Source organism: Pagrus pagrus (genome assembly GCF_965226575.1).
Source record: "Pagrus pagrus genome assembly, chromosome: 14".
NCBI classification, from domain to species: domain Eukaryota; kingdom Metazoa; phylum Chordata; class Actinopteri; order Spariformes; family Sparidae; genus Pagrus; species Pagrus pagrus.
The window spans coordinates 2,784,660-2,805,333 of record NC_140198.1 but is presented as its reverse complement, the minus strand read 5'-3'; the positions used below and the strand labels follow the sequence as shown (position 1 = coordinate 2,805,333).

The 20,674-nt window shown below is 39.5% G+C and overlaps 1 protein-coding gene across 1 annotated transcript in view; it reads right to left on the bottom strand.

Annotated features, from left to right (window-relative positions):
- wwc1 (WW and C2 domain containing 1) overlaps window positions 1-16,311 on the bottom strand; it is a 50,866-nt gene extending 34,555 nt beyond the window's left edge. Inside the window, exons 1-3 of the mRNA XM_084374211.1 lie at window positions 15,287-16,311; window positions 816-925; window positions 25-228 (exon numbers count right to left, since the gene is read on the bottom strand). Of these exons, the coding sequence (XP_084230337.1) occupies window positions 25-228; window positions 816-925; window positions 15,287-15,405 (433 nt within the window). The 5' untranslated portion in view covers window positions 15,406-16,311. The remainder of the gene's footprint in view (window positions 1-24; window positions 229-815; window positions 926-15,286) is intronic.
- Between the last annotated feature and the right edge of the window lie 4,363 nt (window positions 16,312-20,674).

Sequence of the window (20,674 nt, the reverse complement as noted above, 5' to 3'; positions counted from 1 at the left end):
CTGTGTTTTCTCCGCTGCACTCACAGCTGGTCTGTGACGTCGACTTGTCCCTCCACGCGTTGTTGAGCTGTAGGTACTCCTGCTGCGCCAGGCGGAGCCGCTGCTCCTTCACCTGGTAGATCTCCTTCTGGGCGCTGAGCGCGTCGCGGGCCACGGCCAGGTAGTCCCGCAGCATGGACTCCTGCTCCCGCTGCCACTGGGCCCGCGGGTCCTCCAGCTGGGTGCTCTCTGCAAGGAAAGAAGGTGAAGAGGAAGAAAATGAAGATTTAGATCTTGTTTTGTGATGTTTAAGAACAGATTTCTACATTCAAACACGACTCATCCAATCAGACACGAGGGCTACGAGTTATAAGACTGAATACATTACTTTTAATTCAGTCTGGTTAACAGTAAGTAGTGGGCGAGGCTGGTTATACGGACATCACATCGGGATAATCATACGAATGAAAACAGTGTAACGTCTGCACACTTTCTCCATGCCGCAGTTACGTGGCCGTGTGCGTCTTCTGTGGCGTGGAGCACGTGTGCAGGCGTTAGCTGCTTTTCAAAACTTTAACAATAACAATGAATAAGTTATAATAACAGTGATGGAAGACTGCTGCACCCAGATGTACAATTTAGATGATTATACCTTTCAACAGTCCTCTTCACAGTTAAACAACAGATAGTTTTAAAACATTTAGATTAGATCAGCAACTGGCGAATACAAATGACATGGAGCAGTAATGACAGAGGGTGAAGTTGGAGAGTAAAGAGTTGAACAGGGAAAGTCGGATGGAGAGACGAGCAGTACGGATAACAGACTATTAACTCACTGGTGTTGTGGTCGACATAGTACGCTCCGACGACGGGGTCGTACGCCTCCTCCCAGCCGACCGGCAGCTCATCCCCGATACAGTCAGCAAACGTCAGAGGCTTCGTCTGCCTGAAGAAAACAAAATCACAAAACAGATTCAGAGACAGAATCGTCTCCGCTGTGATCAACGAACTTCACAGACCTCGTCAGTCTGAGCGACAGAAATATCGACAAAAACATTATTTTTAAATAAACGGTTTGGGACTCTGAGCGAATGTGTCGCGATTTTCACACATTTTAATATTTTTTTCTATTGATTCAGCAGTAAAATGATTGACACATTAACAACATAATGACTATAATGATCGCATCCAGCTCAGTGTGAATTATGACGATGAATCAACACACTCAGCTGCACTGCTGGGTGCTGAATGAAACAGTCATCAGCAGGACAGAAAAACAACTAAATGAGTTATTAATGCACATTCAGAGCAGACACTCTCCCTCAGTGAGCAGAAACCTTGTACAAATCTATTTCAGCCAATTAAAATTGATTAATGGACTGTTTACATCGAGATTATGTGTGAAATCTTTTTCTGAAAATGCTCTAGAGCCGAAACAATTAGTTAATTAAATGATCTGTCAATAAAGAGAAAATGAATCGCCAGCAATTTTGCTCATCAGTGACTTGATTCAGACTTTTATTTAAGCAAAAATGACAAAAATGAGTTTTGATTTTACCACATGAGAGGATTTACTGGTTTAAATTGTCTTCTGCGAAAGCAAACTGTTCGAACCCTTTAAGTTCAGACTGTTAGTTGTAAAAAGTGCGATTTGATTCTGTCGTAAACCTACGACGATGCTGCAGAAATCATAAAAAACCTGTGATCTCAGCTCTATAACAAAGCCAGACAGTGTCAGACCCACATGGTTTATTTCATCCCAGCTCACTGTGTTTGTCTGAGAGCGGTTTCAGGAGGAGGAGGGTGAGTGTGAGTGGAGGGGGTGGGGGCGAGTAGTCTGGTGTTTCACTGAGTCCTCTATTCACCTCACAGGGAAAAGGAGAGGAGGGAGGGGGTCCCTGTTGTCGGCCACAATAGGAGGAAACCGGCCCGTGGCATTCCACAAGCAGCGCTGACGCATCGCCTGGAGGTTTCTGGGGCAACCCTCGGCCCTACGGCGGCCCTACGCCGACTTGAATTCAACCATTTCTACATTTTGTTGTGACATAACTGAGTGTTTCAATGACCACAAGACTTCAGGCCTACCTGTATTATTAATGATGTTTGCATCAGCAGTGAAAATGACCATTTAATACTTGATTTTTGTGGCTGACACCGATACGAGACCGAGAAATCAGCCAGTATACACACATTTTGTTTTCAATGATCATTAAAATCTGGTTTTCAAACACAAGAGGGAAGGATATTTTACAGCTGAACAATAGACTCAATGCATTATAATCTCTTAAGACAAAAGAGTTTTCATATCGGCTCATATCCGGCACATTTAGGGCAGTATATGGCCAATATCAGCCGATCAACATATCTGTTGGACTCTAGTTTTGAGGGAGTCATTGTCCGGCTCAAGAAAACTGAAAGTGTTGTTTTAGTGTGTGTATTGAAACTCAAATAAACTAATCAGTTAGACACATCATTCCTTTAAGGTTTCTCCATATTCCCATCATCGGTATCTGAAATATCACAAACAAACAGATGTAAGGAAGAGCACCGCTCACTGATTTGTCCATGAGAGACGACAGACAACCAGCAGAGTAAAGAGCGACACTCTTGTCTTTGGCTTTTCTCCTCTGCTGCCTGTTGTGTTTCGTGACTGAAGATAAACACAAACACAGAGCGGCGGCTCGCTGCTGAAGGGAGAAACTGAACTGGGTCCTTTTTCAGCTGATGAATAATGAAAGGGGCCCGGAGAAGACCCCCTCAGCTCCGCTCTAAATTTAGCTCGGGAAGACAGGGAGGCTTCTGCCAAACCGCCGATCCCAGAAAAAGCCTGCTGGTTGGCTGGCCGGGTATCCACATCCCATTATTTGATTCCTCTCTCTCTCCTCTCACCCGCTAAATCCTGTCGTGTAATCGCCTGGGCCGAGGGGAGTCGCTGACCTAAACTCGTCGCTCGCCGTCACAGCTTCCCTCGGAGCGAAGGACCAGCTGGCAGCGGCGGCCCAGCCTCCATTTCACTGTCAGTCATTCAATAGCCACTTGTAGAGCTTCTCACATGCTTCACTGCACCAGTGCTCAGACTGCCTGCCTGCCGTGGCTTACAGTATGTGGTAATACGGACGGAAACTACTAACATGGTAATAATTAACAAATAATAACACAACAACAAGCTGAAATACTGTCTGTTCATGCTCATTCTGTCCGCCCGGTATACGGATAAGACACATTTCAACAAGATCTCACCAACATAATAAGAATATAAGTTGAAGTAAGACTGCTGTCCGGTGATATTTCAGTTGATTTCTTACGTGTCAGTATTCACAAAGAAATGTTTCATTATCTTTATTATCTTGAGCCTGTGAACAGTACGTATCCATGTATTTTTATACTTCAACCAGGGTGCAAAATTAACTTTTTTGCACAAATGTTCAAATTTAACCAGCCACTCAATAGATGATCATTGTTTTGGGGCTGGTGAGTGAAGTAAATCTACCAGCCACTGGCATATCATACGAGCATTTGGCTGATGGCTGGTGCTAATTTGAGCCCTGACCTCAACAATGAGTTTCTGTTGTCTGACGCGACAGCTACAAAACCATCAAAGACAGCAAGAGAGAGTCGACATATTGTAAAGCCGTGAGCCAATCCAATAAACTTAATGTGTGGCGGGAGTGTGTGAAGCTGAAGCTTTACCAATTAGTAATTGCACTTCCAGTCGTGTTCTTTCAAACATTACAAACCTCATACAAGGAGACACTCATTAAATGTACATGCTTTATACCGACACACTTTACACTGCGCTTCTCATTCACACATGCTTGGATGCCACGTAACGCCACATGAAGAGGTGTAATTATATATCGATTCAATGATAAACAATCCAATATCATCAGTGCAAAGTGAAACCATCGATCCATATCATCATCTTTAGGATACGCCTTTATTTTGAAATTCCCATTATACGTCTGTGACACCTCTTCAGTCCAAGCGCACCTCCTTGCTCAACATTCAAACGGTGCTAGCAGCAGGAAGCCAAGAAAAATACAATAAAGACACTTACAGCAGTTATTATTGAGCCAAATTTAATATTTTTGTTCAATGTTCTTGTTTTATGTGCGTTAGTAAAGTATTAGTTTAAAGTAAATGTTGTCCTTAAAATCACTTCAAATTATTTAAATCATTTATGAACCGTTTCTTTCTGAAGCACATAAGAAAAGGGTGGCAGGCTCTTCTGTGACTGATTGTGTTAAACGGGCAGATAATATTGTCTGATATTGATCTCAGGCCCTTATATTGAATCAAATCTTAATCGTATGGTGGCAGACCTGTGATATCAAACTGCCGCAGTGTCAAATCAAATCCAGACAATTTGATGCAAATGTGTTACTTGTTTTGAGAGAACGGATCCTCTCGGCTAAAATGTTCACACTCAATTGAATCCTTTTCTTGTTTTATTGCAGCCTCATCATTTTCTTTAACTACTGGTGGTGCAGACTCTGGCCGTCCGTGGAAAACGCCTGAGAGGATCATTTGTGATTTACCAATTTAAATAAATCCACTTGACATTCTGTTTATGCCTCTGGTGAGACTGCACAGGCTGAAGTCAGATCCAGACATCGAGTGCTTTTCCTCAGTTTATTGGACTGACATAGTTATTTATTTTACTTCATGTTCTGGTTTCTAAAACCTTAGAGAACGATCTAAACTCTGCTTGAACGCTGAACATCAAGAAGTCAGAGGAGTGTCAGTTCTGATTGCTTCGATAGGTGGTTCATTTGAAGCTGGTGTCTTTGACTCCAGATCGGCATCAGACTGCTCGGATGAAACGTGGATCAGTAGATGTTGTGAGTCATCCACATGGACTGACAGCGCGCTGCTGGTTGACCGGTCCGAGCACCGTAAAGTCGCTCGTACAAGTTTTATTGGCAGGTTAGTCAAGAGTTACTAGAGAAACGCACACTCTCTCTTCTGATGAGGGTCACACTGGACAGCAGCCGGGTTAAATACAATTAAAAACACTTGCAGACAAAGTTTTATTTTAATTAGCCACATTTACGAGGCAATTACCGATTTTTAAACAGAAGTAATGTTGATCTTTATCCTCTCACTTGTGTGCAGAGTGCGTAACCCTGCCTTATATAACTGCTAACCCCGCCAATTAATACATTTCAGTGTCACATGATGTTCTGCATGTTTTTTAAGGAGCTTATCTTAAACTCTGGGAGGAAAACACTGAATTCCTGTGATGTTTTCAGCATCAAAGTGGTCAAAAATTAATTTGCAGGATATCGATACTGCCTCTATATCTGCCTTTAAAGCCCAAAGCCGAGTACACACACACACACCCCCCCAAGGTTTCACATACCAAGGTAAACAGCCAGGCCGGGCCCCGGTGCGCTAATGCAAACTGACAAAGCGTGCGGCAGAGTGCAAACACACAGGGAGGCGGGCTGCATATCTGAGCGGTGAGTCAGGCGACGACGCGCTGAAATGCTCATTCAGAGCGGCGTATAAATTCCTCGAGTCGAGTTATGAGGCTTCCAGCTACATTTCACAGCCGCTCAAGGTCCAATAGTAAAACAATCACACACACACACACACAACACACACACACACAGCTCCCTCACTCTTCTTCACATTCACCTCAGAGTCCATTATATAAACTGTCAACGCAACCGAATAAAACGCTTTTTTATGGTAAACAAATTGCTCATAAAAAGACAAATTAGATCTGCTTCAGTGTTTCTGCACATTACTCTGTTCACACCAGTGACAGTGTTATCAGATAACATTCCTACAACCTGACGACATGCATTCAGTGCGTCACTGCAAGGGTGGATCGATGATATTGCACTTTGCGAGAGCTACAGAGGCGGCTTTGTCGAGAGTTTTCCTTCTTTTGTTCCCCTTTTTTGTTTCATCTCCAAGGTCAGAGACATTCATATTCTGAGTACGTTTTAAGAGTCCATGGCCACCTTTTCAATGCAACGGCAGAGCTAACGAACACTTAAAACATCTGATGCATTACACTTTAGCAAGAGTTTGTTTAGATCGACAGATTAGAAGAGGAAGAATTGAATGTTTTTTTTTAAAAAAGCATGCCTATGGTTAAAGCTGCAATGATTAACCAACAGGAAAGAAAATAACAGCGCTCGACAGAGACAGTGGTTGGCTGATATTATCGCCTGATATTAGCCTATCACAGATATATTGGTATACATGTCGTCCAACATGCACCAATATGACAGCTTTTAGAGATTACAATGCAGAAACACACAATGAATTTATTATTAAATTCATTGTAAGTTTACTGTTTAAGTGGGTTGGTGTCATTTTAGACAATAAAGTTCATTGTTACGCTGTCAGATATCCTGTCTTTATTCCATATCTTTGCGTTTGATAATCATATTTGAGGGGTCATTGCAAAAGATTTATATACTGGCTGATAGAAAATATCGTAATTATTAAGTGCCAGTCGGATCACCAACTATCCTGATTATTAAAATATGTCAAACAATTTGCTGGTTCCAGTGTTTTAAAGTAGATGATACGCTGCTTTTCTTTGTCTTTCAGGATGATAGTAAGTCTTTCGCTTTTGGACTGTTGGTTGGAACAAAGAAGCAATCTGAAGACGTCACTTCAGGCTCTGGGAAATTGTAATCAACATTAATCAACACTGAAAATGATGGTCAGCTGGAGCCAGACATGTAATAAAACAATTAAATCAGCACCGCACTCTGGAAGTCCCGTACGGCTGCAGGTACATTACATATTCAAATAAAGAACATCAGATATCTGTGACTCTTCCTCTGAGGGTTTCAGGTAGGATGAGATTATATCACACACACACACACACACACACTCTCTGACAGCAACATCTTTATGTAAGGCTTGCTGTCTTCCTTCATTCCTAAACCACAGAGTATAATAAGACGGTTTTTATATGACTGCTGCAGCATTAAATTCAAAGCCAACTGGTCCTCGGTTTCTCTTTCCGTCTCTCTCTCTCTGCTCATCAACGATGATTTGAAACTTCACAGAAACATTGTTAGAGAAAGATGGCTCTGAGCCTCTCTGCTGCTTGTTACTTGCAGCCTTTGTGATGTAGGAATCGGAGTTTATTTCACTTTTTTACGGCACTCATGCTGCATGTCCGTGGGTAACAGCTTCACGTAGTTGTCAGGGAATAAAAAGTGTTTTGGAGGCAGAACAGGCAGAAGAGGTTTTTGCTTCGAGATGTTCCAATACTATTTCATACATTTTTATAGAGGTGGAGGTAGAAGTGTCATGGTCTGATTTAAGGGCCAATAAACGACGTGGTATCGGATCAGGGCATAGACCTGCATACTAGCCTAGATCCAATCTAGGATTTTGGGGCAGTATCGGAGGCAAATCCTGAAACTAGTAATTGCACTGGAACAACCTACGTTTTGTTGACATTGTAATGTAAACAGCAGATGCCAATACTCCTCAATCACCTGAAATGCATGCAGTTAGGTAAAACAAGAGCGAGAGGGAAAACTATGATAAACTGCTGAGAACTTTAGAGGAAAACCACGTTACTAAACACATCTAATGTACGCCTATTTGCTGTTTGGTGTATTATAATTACTCAATTTTTCTCCAATAAGTACAACTAAACTTGACAGCTGGATATATCTCAACTATCTTCGCCTCCTCTACCCGGCACAAACACAGTGAGATATGTCTTTGGTGAAAGCAGCACTGAAGACAGCAGAAAAGAGCTCAGTGTACTGGCCCTGGTTCAAATTATTCTTATTTAATTATCTATTCATTGACTAATTGTTCCAGCACTTGTTCAAGCGTATGAATGTGAATCACAGCTGCATGGAATTAAAAAGAATAGATAAAAAAATGTGCATCTGCAGAGAGGCGTTTTATTTTTGCACACAATAACAGAGGAACCGGCTGTTTTCATGACGATGTCTGCTGTCTGACTCCTCATTTCAGCAGTTTTATGTACTGCGTCAGTTTGGGAAACCACTGGAGTATTAATGCTGTTGTTGTGAGCTGCTGCAGATAAATAAGTTATAACATGGCGGGTTATGTATTCAAATAAATTACACTGCAGCGGTGTGCGAGCAGGCCTCTGCTCAGATCCCAGTTAACAGTTTGCGGGGCCTCACGCTGCACTTTGACCCCCTGCACCTTGGCAAGCAGTGAAAGGGATTTCAGATGAATCGGAGCCTTCGGTTGGCGAGTCTGCGCGCTGCTCGCTCCTTCACGTCGTGTGTTTCAGGAATGTGTGTGTGATTTTTAAGGACTTTGTTTAGGGAGGTTTATCCTCGTTCTCGCTGCCTAACCAGAGGAGTTTCACTTCATTCCACCTCCCACCTGTTGACGACTGTTTCTGTTTTTATTAATTTTGCTTTGTTTGCTTGTTGTTGTTGTTGTCGTCGTCCGGTCACACTGAAATTCCACAACAGTCCTTATCTGCCACTAGTGATGATTTGTGGCACAAAAACACAAGGACCTAGATTGGATGTACCATTGGGAGACTGCACAGGTGGGCGACATCTGAACATCACATCTGTGGCTGAAGGATTACGAGCCAATTATCAACAACAACACTGCAACAACAGGTTCACGGGTCCAACGCATCAGACAGGAACCAATACGCAGAATATGCAAGATGGATCATGATGCAGTACAGAGAAACAGTAATACATCAAATCTTTTAAAAGCTGGTGCAAAGCTGAAAATACGGTTGCCATTTCAGTCAACTCATATTCTAACTAATTAAGATACTATACGGTTATAGGTCTTCATAATTAAAATGTGACATTAAAGACTGTTAAAAAGCTTTATTACAGTAACCAGGATGTGCTGCCTTGAACTAGTGGACTCAAAGTGTTAGTTATCGTGGGAGTATGTTGTTCATGGTTTGCAGTATAATCTTCTGTCCATCTAAAAGAGGCTGGGATACTTCACCTCCCAAGACTTCGCAAATTTCCTTTTTGTGTTTCATTCAGGTTCATCTGGTTCTTCGTTGAATCAATCTGCACATTTGATTGTGATGTTGACGGGTTTTCACCTCAGTCAAGCATCTTAATTTGCTTCCCTTTGTTTGTCCCTTTAATAGATACCTGTGTGGAAGCGACGCAGCTGTGTCTGGTTGTGGTTTTAACTGCAAAAGCAATATTCAAATGTTACTAATGCAGCTATTATTTTTAAAAACAAAACTTGGGGTACGAATTACCTGGCACTGCCTGCAAAAGTCTAAGTATTTCAGGCATGTCACCAGGAAGGAGGAAAACGACTCTTCCCATCTTGTTGGTTGTAGTGTTGATGTACAGTGGATTTATCGTCCCTCTGGATAAAGCATCAACTACATACATAAAACATGTAAAAGACGGGGACAAAGTCAACCTAATGCAATAAGAAAAGGATCTGTATTCTCACTCACACTCAACCGTCACACAGCAAAGAAAAAAAACAAGTGTTAAGCCTCCAGAATTCCAGACATAAGCCATTAAAGGGATTTGGTGTCAAAGTCCGAGGGGTCTTAAGTAACTGGTAAAGATGAAAAACGAGCCCCCATGAAAATCTGCCCTCCCCTCTACACTGTGGGTTTTTGTACAAGTGGGACTGTGTCATGTAGCGCTGCATGCTTGGCAATCTAAGCCTATTACGTCGATGGATATGAGAGACACACCTTCAGACCTGATTTCTAATTACAGGAGTGTAAATGAGCTGGATGTACCCTGGGAGAAAAACAGCGAAGAAGAAAATAACTCAGGAATGTTTTTATGACTAGTCAGTTTTTCTGGTTTGGGTGCAATATGAATTTATGTACCAAATAAAGTATTCTGCATTTTTAAATATTTGGAACATTATAGAGAAATCTATCCCTCAATCCCATTAATTTCGTGGTACTACAAATAACTTTATTTGTATAAAAACTTTGCTTTTGAGCTGAATGAAAAAACTATGTTAACCAATCACTACGTCAACCAAGATTTCTAAATCACTTCAGTATAAAAACTATTACAACCGACTTCTAGCTAGCTAATATACTATATTTCTACACAATACACAATGCAGTGTCCAACCAATTACCCAAGGACTTTTTAATCAGGGATTTCTCTGAAACTAAGCTCCTCGAGCAGGTTGTTTTTAATCTGGTCGACAAAATCAAAGATGTCCTGGAAAAGTCTTTAAAGTGAAAATCATGTCATGTGATCGAAAGCCTCAGAAAAGTTATTAAATGGACCTTGTGGTGAGATTGTTAACCACCATAAAATTGCCTGTATTGCACCCCAGGCAGCAACTGGTTTGCATTTCTTTCACAGTGTTGTTGACTTACAAACAGCCATTGTCTTTCATTAATTCTACGAGGTCCTACTTTTTGAGCATACATTTCATCCATCCATTCACTATTGTGGTCAAAATGTTTGATATTATTGTTTAAAAAATGAATGAAACATTTTATTTTTCATCAAAATAGTTGGCAATTAGTCTTCTTTCAAACGACTAATTGATTTATCAACTAATCATTGCAGCTCTACTATCGTATTCGACATCCCAACAACCGGCTTACATCCATTTCACTATGTATTTTGACAAACAGCCATTGTATTCAATTAATTATATGCTCTGACACTCTGAGCAACCATTGGCTTCCATCCATTTCACTATGGCAAGAGAGAGATCTCTTCAAAAGCCCTCAAACTTGTTAGAGATGCTGTAAATAATCCATCACAGTGACAATTTAGTCGGTTTTATTTGGGTCCAAGTTGCATAATGATTGCATAATAATGTTGGCGTGTTCCAAAGCGGAATCAAAGTATAAAATTTGTCAGCATTAATATTTGATGCTTAACATTTGTTTCCTGGTGATGTTGCCTGGTTGTTGACAACACAGCTCAGAAACGAAAACATACAAGCAAGATGAGTTTTGAGAAAATGGTCCTGGCTCACGTGACGATGAGAATGTTAAACTGACGCAATGTTATGGTGACGTAAACATGATTTGTCGTTAATTGGTTGGATTATTGGCATGGGGTTTTGATGGGTCAATTTACTGTACGTTTCTATTATAATGTGTTCCTATGAAAGCTACAAGGACATAACACATAAACCAAGATATAAATAATAACTGAAACAATGCAAAATATAGGACACAACCGAACTGAAAATAACTGTATTATCTGGGATATGACTTCGGGGCGCTGACTCCTGAGATTTATTCCTGTGAAGTCTAACACGTTCCTGCTCTAATGGTTTGAACAGGAGTGAGGAAGTCCTGCCCTCTGTTTATTCCCTGCCTCCCCTTTCAGGGCTTAAGAGACATCACTTATGAGCAGAGCACACTGTGAGAAGGAACACCTTGTTTATCATCTTCTTGATGCATTCACTTTACACTAAAGGATGTCGACATTCCTCACAGGGAAGAAAAGACTCCCAGCTTCAAGGTCGAATCTTACTCAAACAAGAAGAGACTGTAGCTCTGAAAACAGACATCGCTTCTGCCAGCGAGTCGAGCTCTCATTAAGATCTCCTCTCATCATTCTGCTGTTCGCCGTTTCTCCATTAAACTGTTTCTAGTTTTTGGCTACAGCGCTCACATTCATACAAATTATACTAGAGCTGCACAATATTGGAAAAAAACTCACATTATGATATTTCGGTTTTCTGCTGGATATACTGCGACAGGAAGGAATAGAAGAATTTTCACCAGATATAACTTGTATAGCTCAACAGAGGTTACACACCTGACGTCACAGTGGGGCTTAAGTCACCATGGTTACAGCCACCGAGTGGCCCAATGACTACTAAATGGCAGGTTAATATTTATCACATGCTGCCATCTTAAAGTTCAGCTCAAATGCAGAGAAAACCCCAAAAAACGCCTCTGAAATGTGAAGTTAGTTTGCCCGACATTTCAGAGGCGAGGCTGTCGAGCCGTAGCGCGAGGCAGCTGATGAGAGTACGCGGCTTTTGAAACTTGTGTGGTGTCATATAGATTTTACTTCAGGAGGAAGTTTGCCAGCAGCGCGTGGGGAGCGAATCTCGGCAAAACCACACATTGTTAGGTTATTTAATATGCAACTAATGAATGTATTTACTTATCTTAAATAGTTTCCACTGGTTTTGGCCGTTGATATTTTCATCTGTCGGACAATTACATGTGATTCAGCAAAAAGCCAGCATACACCACCTAACTAACCCTGCCTGCAATGTGACTATTACACATACGAACATTGCGATGTCGACGCTGAGACGATGTATTGCGAAGCCCTAAATTTGACCTAAAACCAAACTGTATCTTGTGCGAATGTCCTGCTGTATTTTTTATTGTAATTGGCTGCAGGTATCTCAGCTGTAAAAGTTGCAAAGATTAACCAGTCAGTTCATCGACAGAAAATATATTATCAACAACTTTTTGCTAGTTCCCGAGGGATATTTGTCTATAAAACACAAATACAAATAGAAAAACAAAAGAAATAAGATAAATAGAGGAAAATAAGTAAATTACAATACAAATAAAATAAAAGAGGTACTATAAACAAAAATATTGAGATGTAATAAAAGGTAATATTGCATATCTTTTCAGAAATACTGCTCCTGATATTTAGATGTTAAAAAGTCAATATTGCACAAGACATTTCAAACAATACTGAACATTATATTGACATTAATGCTAAGGATTTGATGCATGCAATGAACTGAATATTGTTGACCTTTTATTTTTAGTTCAAAATATTGTCATCTGTCCAGCAATACATGTAAACCACAAGATCAGGGTTGATCCTGAGTGTTTTGCTGGTTGCTTGGTGAAAAAAAGGGTCAATTGATTAACTGTTAGTAATTATAATATTTATTTATGTTTGAGTCAGTGTTCAAGCTCCAATATAGTACACAGCTACATTTTTGGCTGTTGAGTTTTTTTCTCTCATAGACACCTGTCTGTGCACGGAGAAAAAACAGGCCGAGTCTATAGATGAAGCTGTGACGTAAACAGGGACCTTCGTTAAGATAAGACTGAAGATGCACTGATCTGTTGGTGGATATTTACATGACACAGCAGCACGGAGACGAGTTGGGGTAAAACAACAGATAAACAACTATCTGAAGGACATTAATAAAAATAAAAGAGACATTTTTGGGGACACTGTTTAGAGCTCGACGTCCAGCTCGTCTCCTCTTCATAAATCCTGTGTAAACAGCTCAACGGGTCATCAGGATTAGTGGAGGTCGTACTGGTTTCAGTGTTGGGATAAACGCTGTGAAACCAGTATGATTCAGCACCTTCATCTGTCATCACTGCTGTGTCACTTGGTATTCGGGGTTTTTCCTTATCTGAGCCAGTTGTCTGAGAATGGAGGATGTTGTATGTTTTGCAGACACAAACTTGTGTTTTTTGGCCTTTCAGCAACTCTGGTGACAATCTATTAATCTTCCCAGTCACTCACTGGTTTCAGCTGCTGGGATGTGACGTTTCTGCTGCCATTTGTTGTGATAAATGACAGTCAGCTGAATATTTTAGGGGTTTGGGACAACATGAGTGATTGTCCACAAGTGTACTGGGGCCAAGAACATAGTTTCATCAGTAAAGACGACACTGATGAAGATGGAAAGTGAAAACGTGTCTGCTGTTAACTGAACTTCTTGTATTACTTTCAGGTATTTCACAGAATCGGGTCCAATTACTGACAGTTAGAAATACTCTTCTGCCTCCTTTTGAGTATTTTTGGACAAAAACAACGTTTGAGTCCTCCTTTTTCTTATGTAGCGTCTGCTAATTGGACTCCATGGACCAGTGCTTCTCAGTTAATCTGTTGATTATTTTCTCAATTAATAGATTAGTTGTTTGTCTATAAAATGCCAAAAATGGTGAAAAAAGTCCACAAGTGTTTCCCAAAGCACAAGATGACGTCCTCAAATCAACCAATCGATTTGTTGTCAACCGTTTTAATTACAGTCAACTATTTTGATAATCAATTAATCGTTTTGAGTCATTTTTCTAACAAATGTCAAAAATCTGATGTCAGCTTCTCTAATGTCAATATGTGTCTGGTTTCCACTTATGTGAGAAGTCCATAAAGGTTCATTTTTGCCATTTTCATGATCGATCGATCGATTGATTAGTTGTTTAGTCTTTATAAAAAGGTCAGAAAATGGTGAAAAATGTTGATAAGTGTTCCCCAAAGCCCAAGATAACCTCCTCAACCCAAAAAAACTCAGTTTACTGTCACAGAGGAGCAGAAAATATTCACATTTAAGAAGCTGGAATCAGATTAAAACCTATAAAGTTTTATTATCAAAATAGCTAATTGTTAAAACTAATCGATTAACCATTGCAGCTCTCGTACGGACCTGCTGCAAAGTGCAACGAGGGACTGACCAAAGGTGCAACAGTTCCCTGAACAGGAAAACTGTTAATCCATCTCTGGTTGGTTAAAATAATTTACATTTAGAGTCCACACATGCAAAGCGAGCCCTTTTTAAAAAAGTAATTCAAACTTGTTTTGTGAGTAGAATATGTTGTCAAGGAAGTTGCACATCTAACAACACTCTCAGCAAATTCACTCTGGTGAGAATAAAGATTTTCATTGTTGATTAATCCATCCATCAGTTGTTTGGTCTTTAACGTGTCAGAAAATGGAGAAGAAATGTCAATCAGCGCTCCCCAAAAGCCCAAGACGACGTCCTAAAATGTCTTGTTTTGTTCGAAAAAAACCCAAAGATATTCAGTTTTCTGTCACAGAGGAGGAAAGAAACCAGAAGTCATTCACATATAAGGAGCTGGAATCAGATAATTTAGACATTTTTTGGGTGATTAATTTAATAGTCCGGAGTCGAAAGTGCAACGAGGGACTGACCACAGATGCAACAGCTCCCTGAACAGGAGAAACAGTTTATCCGTCTTTGGCTTGTTAAAATAATTTACATTTATTGTCCAGACATGCAAAGCGAGCCCTTTAAAAAATAAAGTAATTCAATTTTGTTTGTTTTTTGGTGGAATGTGGGTCAGCAAAGTTGTAAATTGAGGACAAATGTGCTCTTTTTTTTAAGATGATGGTGTATATTAATAAAAACAACAAGCCTGCAGTGTTATGATGATGAACTGAGGATCAAAGTCCATTTCATTTTTTACGTTAAGTGCAACCTGACATGAACATTATCTGTACTTGCACAGCAGCAGGCACAGACACAACCTTCCCATCACCCATCTGGTGGCATTTCTGTTATTTTTGACATGTGTGGGGTATTTCTGAGCATCTGCAGGAGGTCAAAGGTCATCAGCTTCTTCATTAGCACATCACACACACACACACGGTCTCACCTGTCTCTGGGGTCGATCCAGCTCGTAGCCTGGTTAATGTGGTCAATGTAATAGACTTTGCCATCAAAGTCTCTGGCTTCCTCCCAACCCTCAGGTAGTGGCAACTCCTTCCTTGGCATGTCAGGCGAGTCTCCATGTAATTAACTCCTCTCTACTCAAAATCATAACGAAGGGAAACCATCGCTTTTCTCTGTCATCACCATCATCATCATCATCATCAACAACAACATCAACGAGGATCAGGCTGTTATTCCCAAAATTCCCGGTCTGGCGCGGTTTGGATTAGGCCATAATAATAATAATAATAATAATAATAATAATCCATAATAATCCACAGATCAGAGCTCAGAGAGGGGCTGATGAATGAAGCTCTCAGAGGATGAAATACTTCCAGTTAGCTGCACTTGTGCACCAATTCATGTCAACGCGAGAGTCGAGGCATCCACAACGGGTCATAAAACTGCTTTTGGACGTGTTTTCCCACACGTGAGCGCCCGTTTTACAACTTTTCCCACCGTGGCTGGAAACTTTGAGGCGGCCTGGTGACAACTTTTGAAGTGAAGTACAATTATCCTCGGTCCACGGAGCACGGACGGTGCCGCTGCTGCTGCTGCTGCTGCTTCTTTCAACGTAAACAGAAAGGCAGCCTCGCGTCCGAGTCCACAAACCGCCAAATAAAAGTCAAACTGAGGGGCGGTGTTGTGTCCGGAGCGGTTCTGCTTCTCAGGAACGAGCCGTCCGAGTAGCTTTAACAGAAACAAATCCTCACACCGGGCTCGTTTCTTCTTCTTCTTCTTCTTGCCTACAGGCCACCATGTTTAGCAGCAGTAACCGATGCTAGCCGCCAGCCGCGGGGGAACGAAGAGTCAAGAACACCGCTGAGAGAAGAAAGTACCGAGCGGATCCAGAGCCGTGAAAACCCGACGAACCCGACACGAACTTGTGCCTTATTTTTTTTGTTGAACTATCCTTCTTTTTTTTAAAAAAAAAACGGGACGGGAGGGAAGCGGCGGCGGCGGCAGCGGCGGTAAAGTCTGTCCTCAGTCCCGATGACTTCAGCCGGGGGACCGCTGTGAAGCTACACACGGGCACCGCGGCTTCCGGCCGGGACTTCAAAATAAAACATCTGTGGACAAATTCACACAGCAAAATATGACTTCCGGTCACGGTTGTCAGATGCAGAAACACACAAGCAGTGTTGTAAAAGTACACAAAAGTCGTCTTTCTAAGATATTACTGAAAGGTAAAGTCACCCATGCGAAAAGTACTTGAGGAAAAGTATTAAAGTATCTGAAAAAACATGCTACAAGCAGAAGTAAAAGCAAATAATACATATATTTACATATGTTTTGGGGCCGAAGGTTTGAAAAATCTGATATGAATACATCTTGATAAAGATGTGTGATGGAGGCACAGCAAAATAAGACCTCTGGTCATGGTTGTCAGATGCAGAAACACACAAGCAGTGTTGTAAAAGCACACAAAAGTCATAATTAAGTAAAAGTAAAGATATCTTTCTAAAATATTACTTAATATTACTGAAGGTTAAAGTCACTCATGTGAATAATATTTGAGTAAAAGTCTTAAAGTATCTGAAAAAACTTGCTTCAAGTATCAAAATTAGAAGTAAAAGCAAATAATACGTATATTTATTTACATGTATACACATTGCAGCCCAACCAATACTCAATTTTTGGGGTCACTACTGGAAATACATCTTAATGGAGGCAGGATATTTTACAGTTCAACAATAAACCTTATTGGCTAAAAAAAAAAAGCACTTCTTTGGCAAAGTAACTTGTAACTAAACTTATCAAATAAATGTAGTGTAAAAGTACAATATGTGCTTCTCAAATGAGGTGGATTGAAAGTATCTTTGATTATATTATGGATGATATGATCAAAATCAGTCCGTGTGTGTGATGCTGATGAACCAGAGGACAAAATAACATTATTTTCTTTAACATATCATCACTTTTCTTTTCCATCCATCTGAAAACTGACTGGAACTGCAACGATCTGACAATTAATCAATTTGTTGTCAGCTGTTAAATTAACCGCTAACTAATTTGATAATCGATTCGTCCGTTTGAGTCACTTTTTAAAGAAAATATTTCCGCATACTCTGATTTCAGCTTCTCAAATGTTATTTTTTTCTGGTTTCCTCACATGTGAGAGGTCAGAACTGATTCATTTTTGCTGTTTTTACTGAAATAAAAGTCTGAAACAAGAAATCAATTATCAGAATTGTTGCTGACTGATTTTCTGTTGATTGACTGATAAGTAGAGCTGATTAATGGGGCTGTAACGATCAATCAATGACTTGTCATTGAATAAAACAGCAATTATTGTGATTAACGATCAAATTTAAGCTTCTTAAATGTGAATATTTGCTGGATTCTATCCTCCTTTATGACAATAAACTGAATATCTTTGAGTCGTGGAAAAAACAAGACATTTGAGGACGTCATCTTATATATCTGACATTTTACAGACCAAACAACTAATCGAGTAAATGATCGATAGATCAATATGAAAATAATCATTAGTTGCAGCCCTGAAGCTGATGTTAGTCTTCTACTGTTCTTACACAGTGACACATGTAATGTCTAATTATTCCTTATTGTTTTAAAATCAGTCTTCAATAAACTCTCTTTATTGATCTGCAAGAGGTCAAAGGTCATCTTCTTCTTCATCTTTCTCCTATTGTCTGTGTCCAATTTGTGTTTATTTGTGTTTTATTAATTATTCTGTTCATTTATTGCATTTATTTAATGTATTTTTTTCTTTTAGACAGTTTGATGCATTTTATTTCTGTTTGATTCATCTTGTCACGTATTAACATTATTAATACATCTCTATTATAAATATTGTGATTTATAGTCTTCACGTGTTCCTGCATTAACAAACTTTCAAGCCCACAGCGCCCCCTGGAGGTCAACAAGCTGAGCTGCTACACGCTGACAGATTAAAGGCTGACTTCAGCTCAGTTTTCAGGCTGACTCTGAAGTATTTCTGTTCTGATTTTAATAAAACTTGGAGCGATGACTCCTGACACCCTTGTGTCTTTTATTTTATATTGAAAAGAAAAAACACATGGTTGTTTGGAAGGTGACCCAGTGGTTTAAGGGGCAAATGAAGCAACTGAAGGACAAAGAGAAATGACATTTATTATTATAATACTGCCACACACAGACCTTACTTTTGGAATAAATTATGGACTTGGGAGTTTTTTAAAAGTTATACTCACAGTCATTTGCAGACACTCAAATAAAGTAAGATAAAGCACTTAATCCTCCACTTAACTGCTGCTGATTAGGCGTTTGGACTACTGATTGGCCCCACACCCTCTGGTTGTCATCAGATATGTGAGCTCACTTTGCATCATTATAGTGTTGAGTCATGTAAATTAGCTGTGAGTTAAAAATTTAACCAGAAGCTCCTTTTTTTAATCCTCTGTGGACGAGTCTGTCCTCTGTCAGCGCTCAGGGGTCATTCATGGTGAAACTGGACGAGTTGATTAACTGAAGACATCAATCAAATAAGTTCCCTCAGGATTAAATTTGAAAGGTTAGTGAGAATATCTTTAAATGTATTTATCGTGTGTGTTATGTGTTTTGTTTTTATGTGGGACCATGTCAGAAAGAACAGTCATCTTACTGTAACATGTTCTTTGGGCCCTTTTTTAGGTCACAAAGATAAGAAAAATATTGAATATTGTTTAAAATTAGTCAAAGTACTGATTACTACATTTAGAAGTTTATGTATTTATTTGCATTTTATTTGAACAAGAAAAACAGACAGGCTTTGACAGCGATGCCGCAACAAACTGACACTTTCACCAGAAAAGAAACATCTTAATGTTTTGTATTTTATGCCGAATTTGCAAGAAGGCACCAAATATCTAGAATCTGTCATCGGCCTTTCAGAAAATGTGGTAAGTTTCTCCTCATGATGCAACAACTCTTAAAATCACGCTATTTGTTATGGAGTCTGGTGATATTGCTGTCACTGGAGACGTAGTTCCTCTGGAAAACAAGGTTCTTTTCACCTATTTATATGATTAATGTATAAAATACTAATTACATTGCAAAATTAATTATTTGTGATTAAAATAATGGTTGTAAATAAGATGTTTGCGGAGCCAATAGAAGAAAAAAGAGATATATAAATGTGAGACTTGACTGCAGATGGAGCACTTCACCTCCGTCAGTGATCTGATGTCCACATGTTGTCTTCTTACAGACAAACACAGCAGCTCTGCGTGTGTCACAGTTATAAATATTCATATTAAATTTGAGCTCTTGTGTCTCTGACGTCCTGAACTCACCTGCAGACCGGCAGCAGGTGGGCGGGGTGCCGGTGATGCCTTCAGGTCCCGTCGGAAATGTTTAATATGCCTTAAATATTTGAGTTAACTTAATTTAGGTTCAATAGTTTGTTTAAAATCTTCTTTTAAGTTTTGTTTTTTGTGAAAAACAATTTAAAGTGAACTGAACTTGAAAATACGACGATTTCTTCACATTTGAAGAGTCACTTCTTCATTTCACACAAGAAACAGCAGCAGCTGCTCCTGTTGATGCTACTTTGTTCCAGCACTCACACAAAGACATTATGTTAATCAGCTCAGGATGATTATAAGTTTGATAAAGTAAAGACTGAAAGACTTAATGAGTATTTCCATGTTCTGCTACTTTATACTTCCACTACAAAAGTAAAGATATCTTGTTAAAATATTATCATTTATTTATTTTATCTGTTTGCCAATAAAATTATTCAGAACAGCACTACTTTAGCTCTGATGCAGCAAATAAATATAGTAAAGTTAAAAAAAAGTAGAATATTTAGTATAAATGAAGAAACTGAAAATAGTCAAGTAAAGTACCTCAAAACTGTACTCAAATACAATATTTAAGTAAAAGTAATTAGTTACATTCCACCACTGACAGACAGTAATTCCACTTAAGAAGTAAAAGCAGTGATGGAAAGTAACTAAGTACATTTACTCGAGTGTTTCACTTAGGTACAATTTTAATGTACTTCCACTCCACTACATTTCAGAGGCAAATATATCTTTACTTTTGAAGTGGAAGTATAAAATAGTAGAGTACTTGAGTAAATGTACTTAATTACTTTCCATCCATTTTCTGCTACTTTATACTTCCACTTCAAAAGTAAAGATAGTGTGTTAAATGTCATTGTTGTTATTATTATTATTATTATTATTATTATTATTATTATCTAGTCTGATTGACTCTGATGCAGCAAATAAATATAGTAAAGTAAAAGAAAATGTAGTGGAGTGGAAGTACGTCCAAATAGTACCTAAGTACAATACTCGAGTAAATGTACTTAGTTACATTCCATCACTGCTTCTGCTTCTTTCAC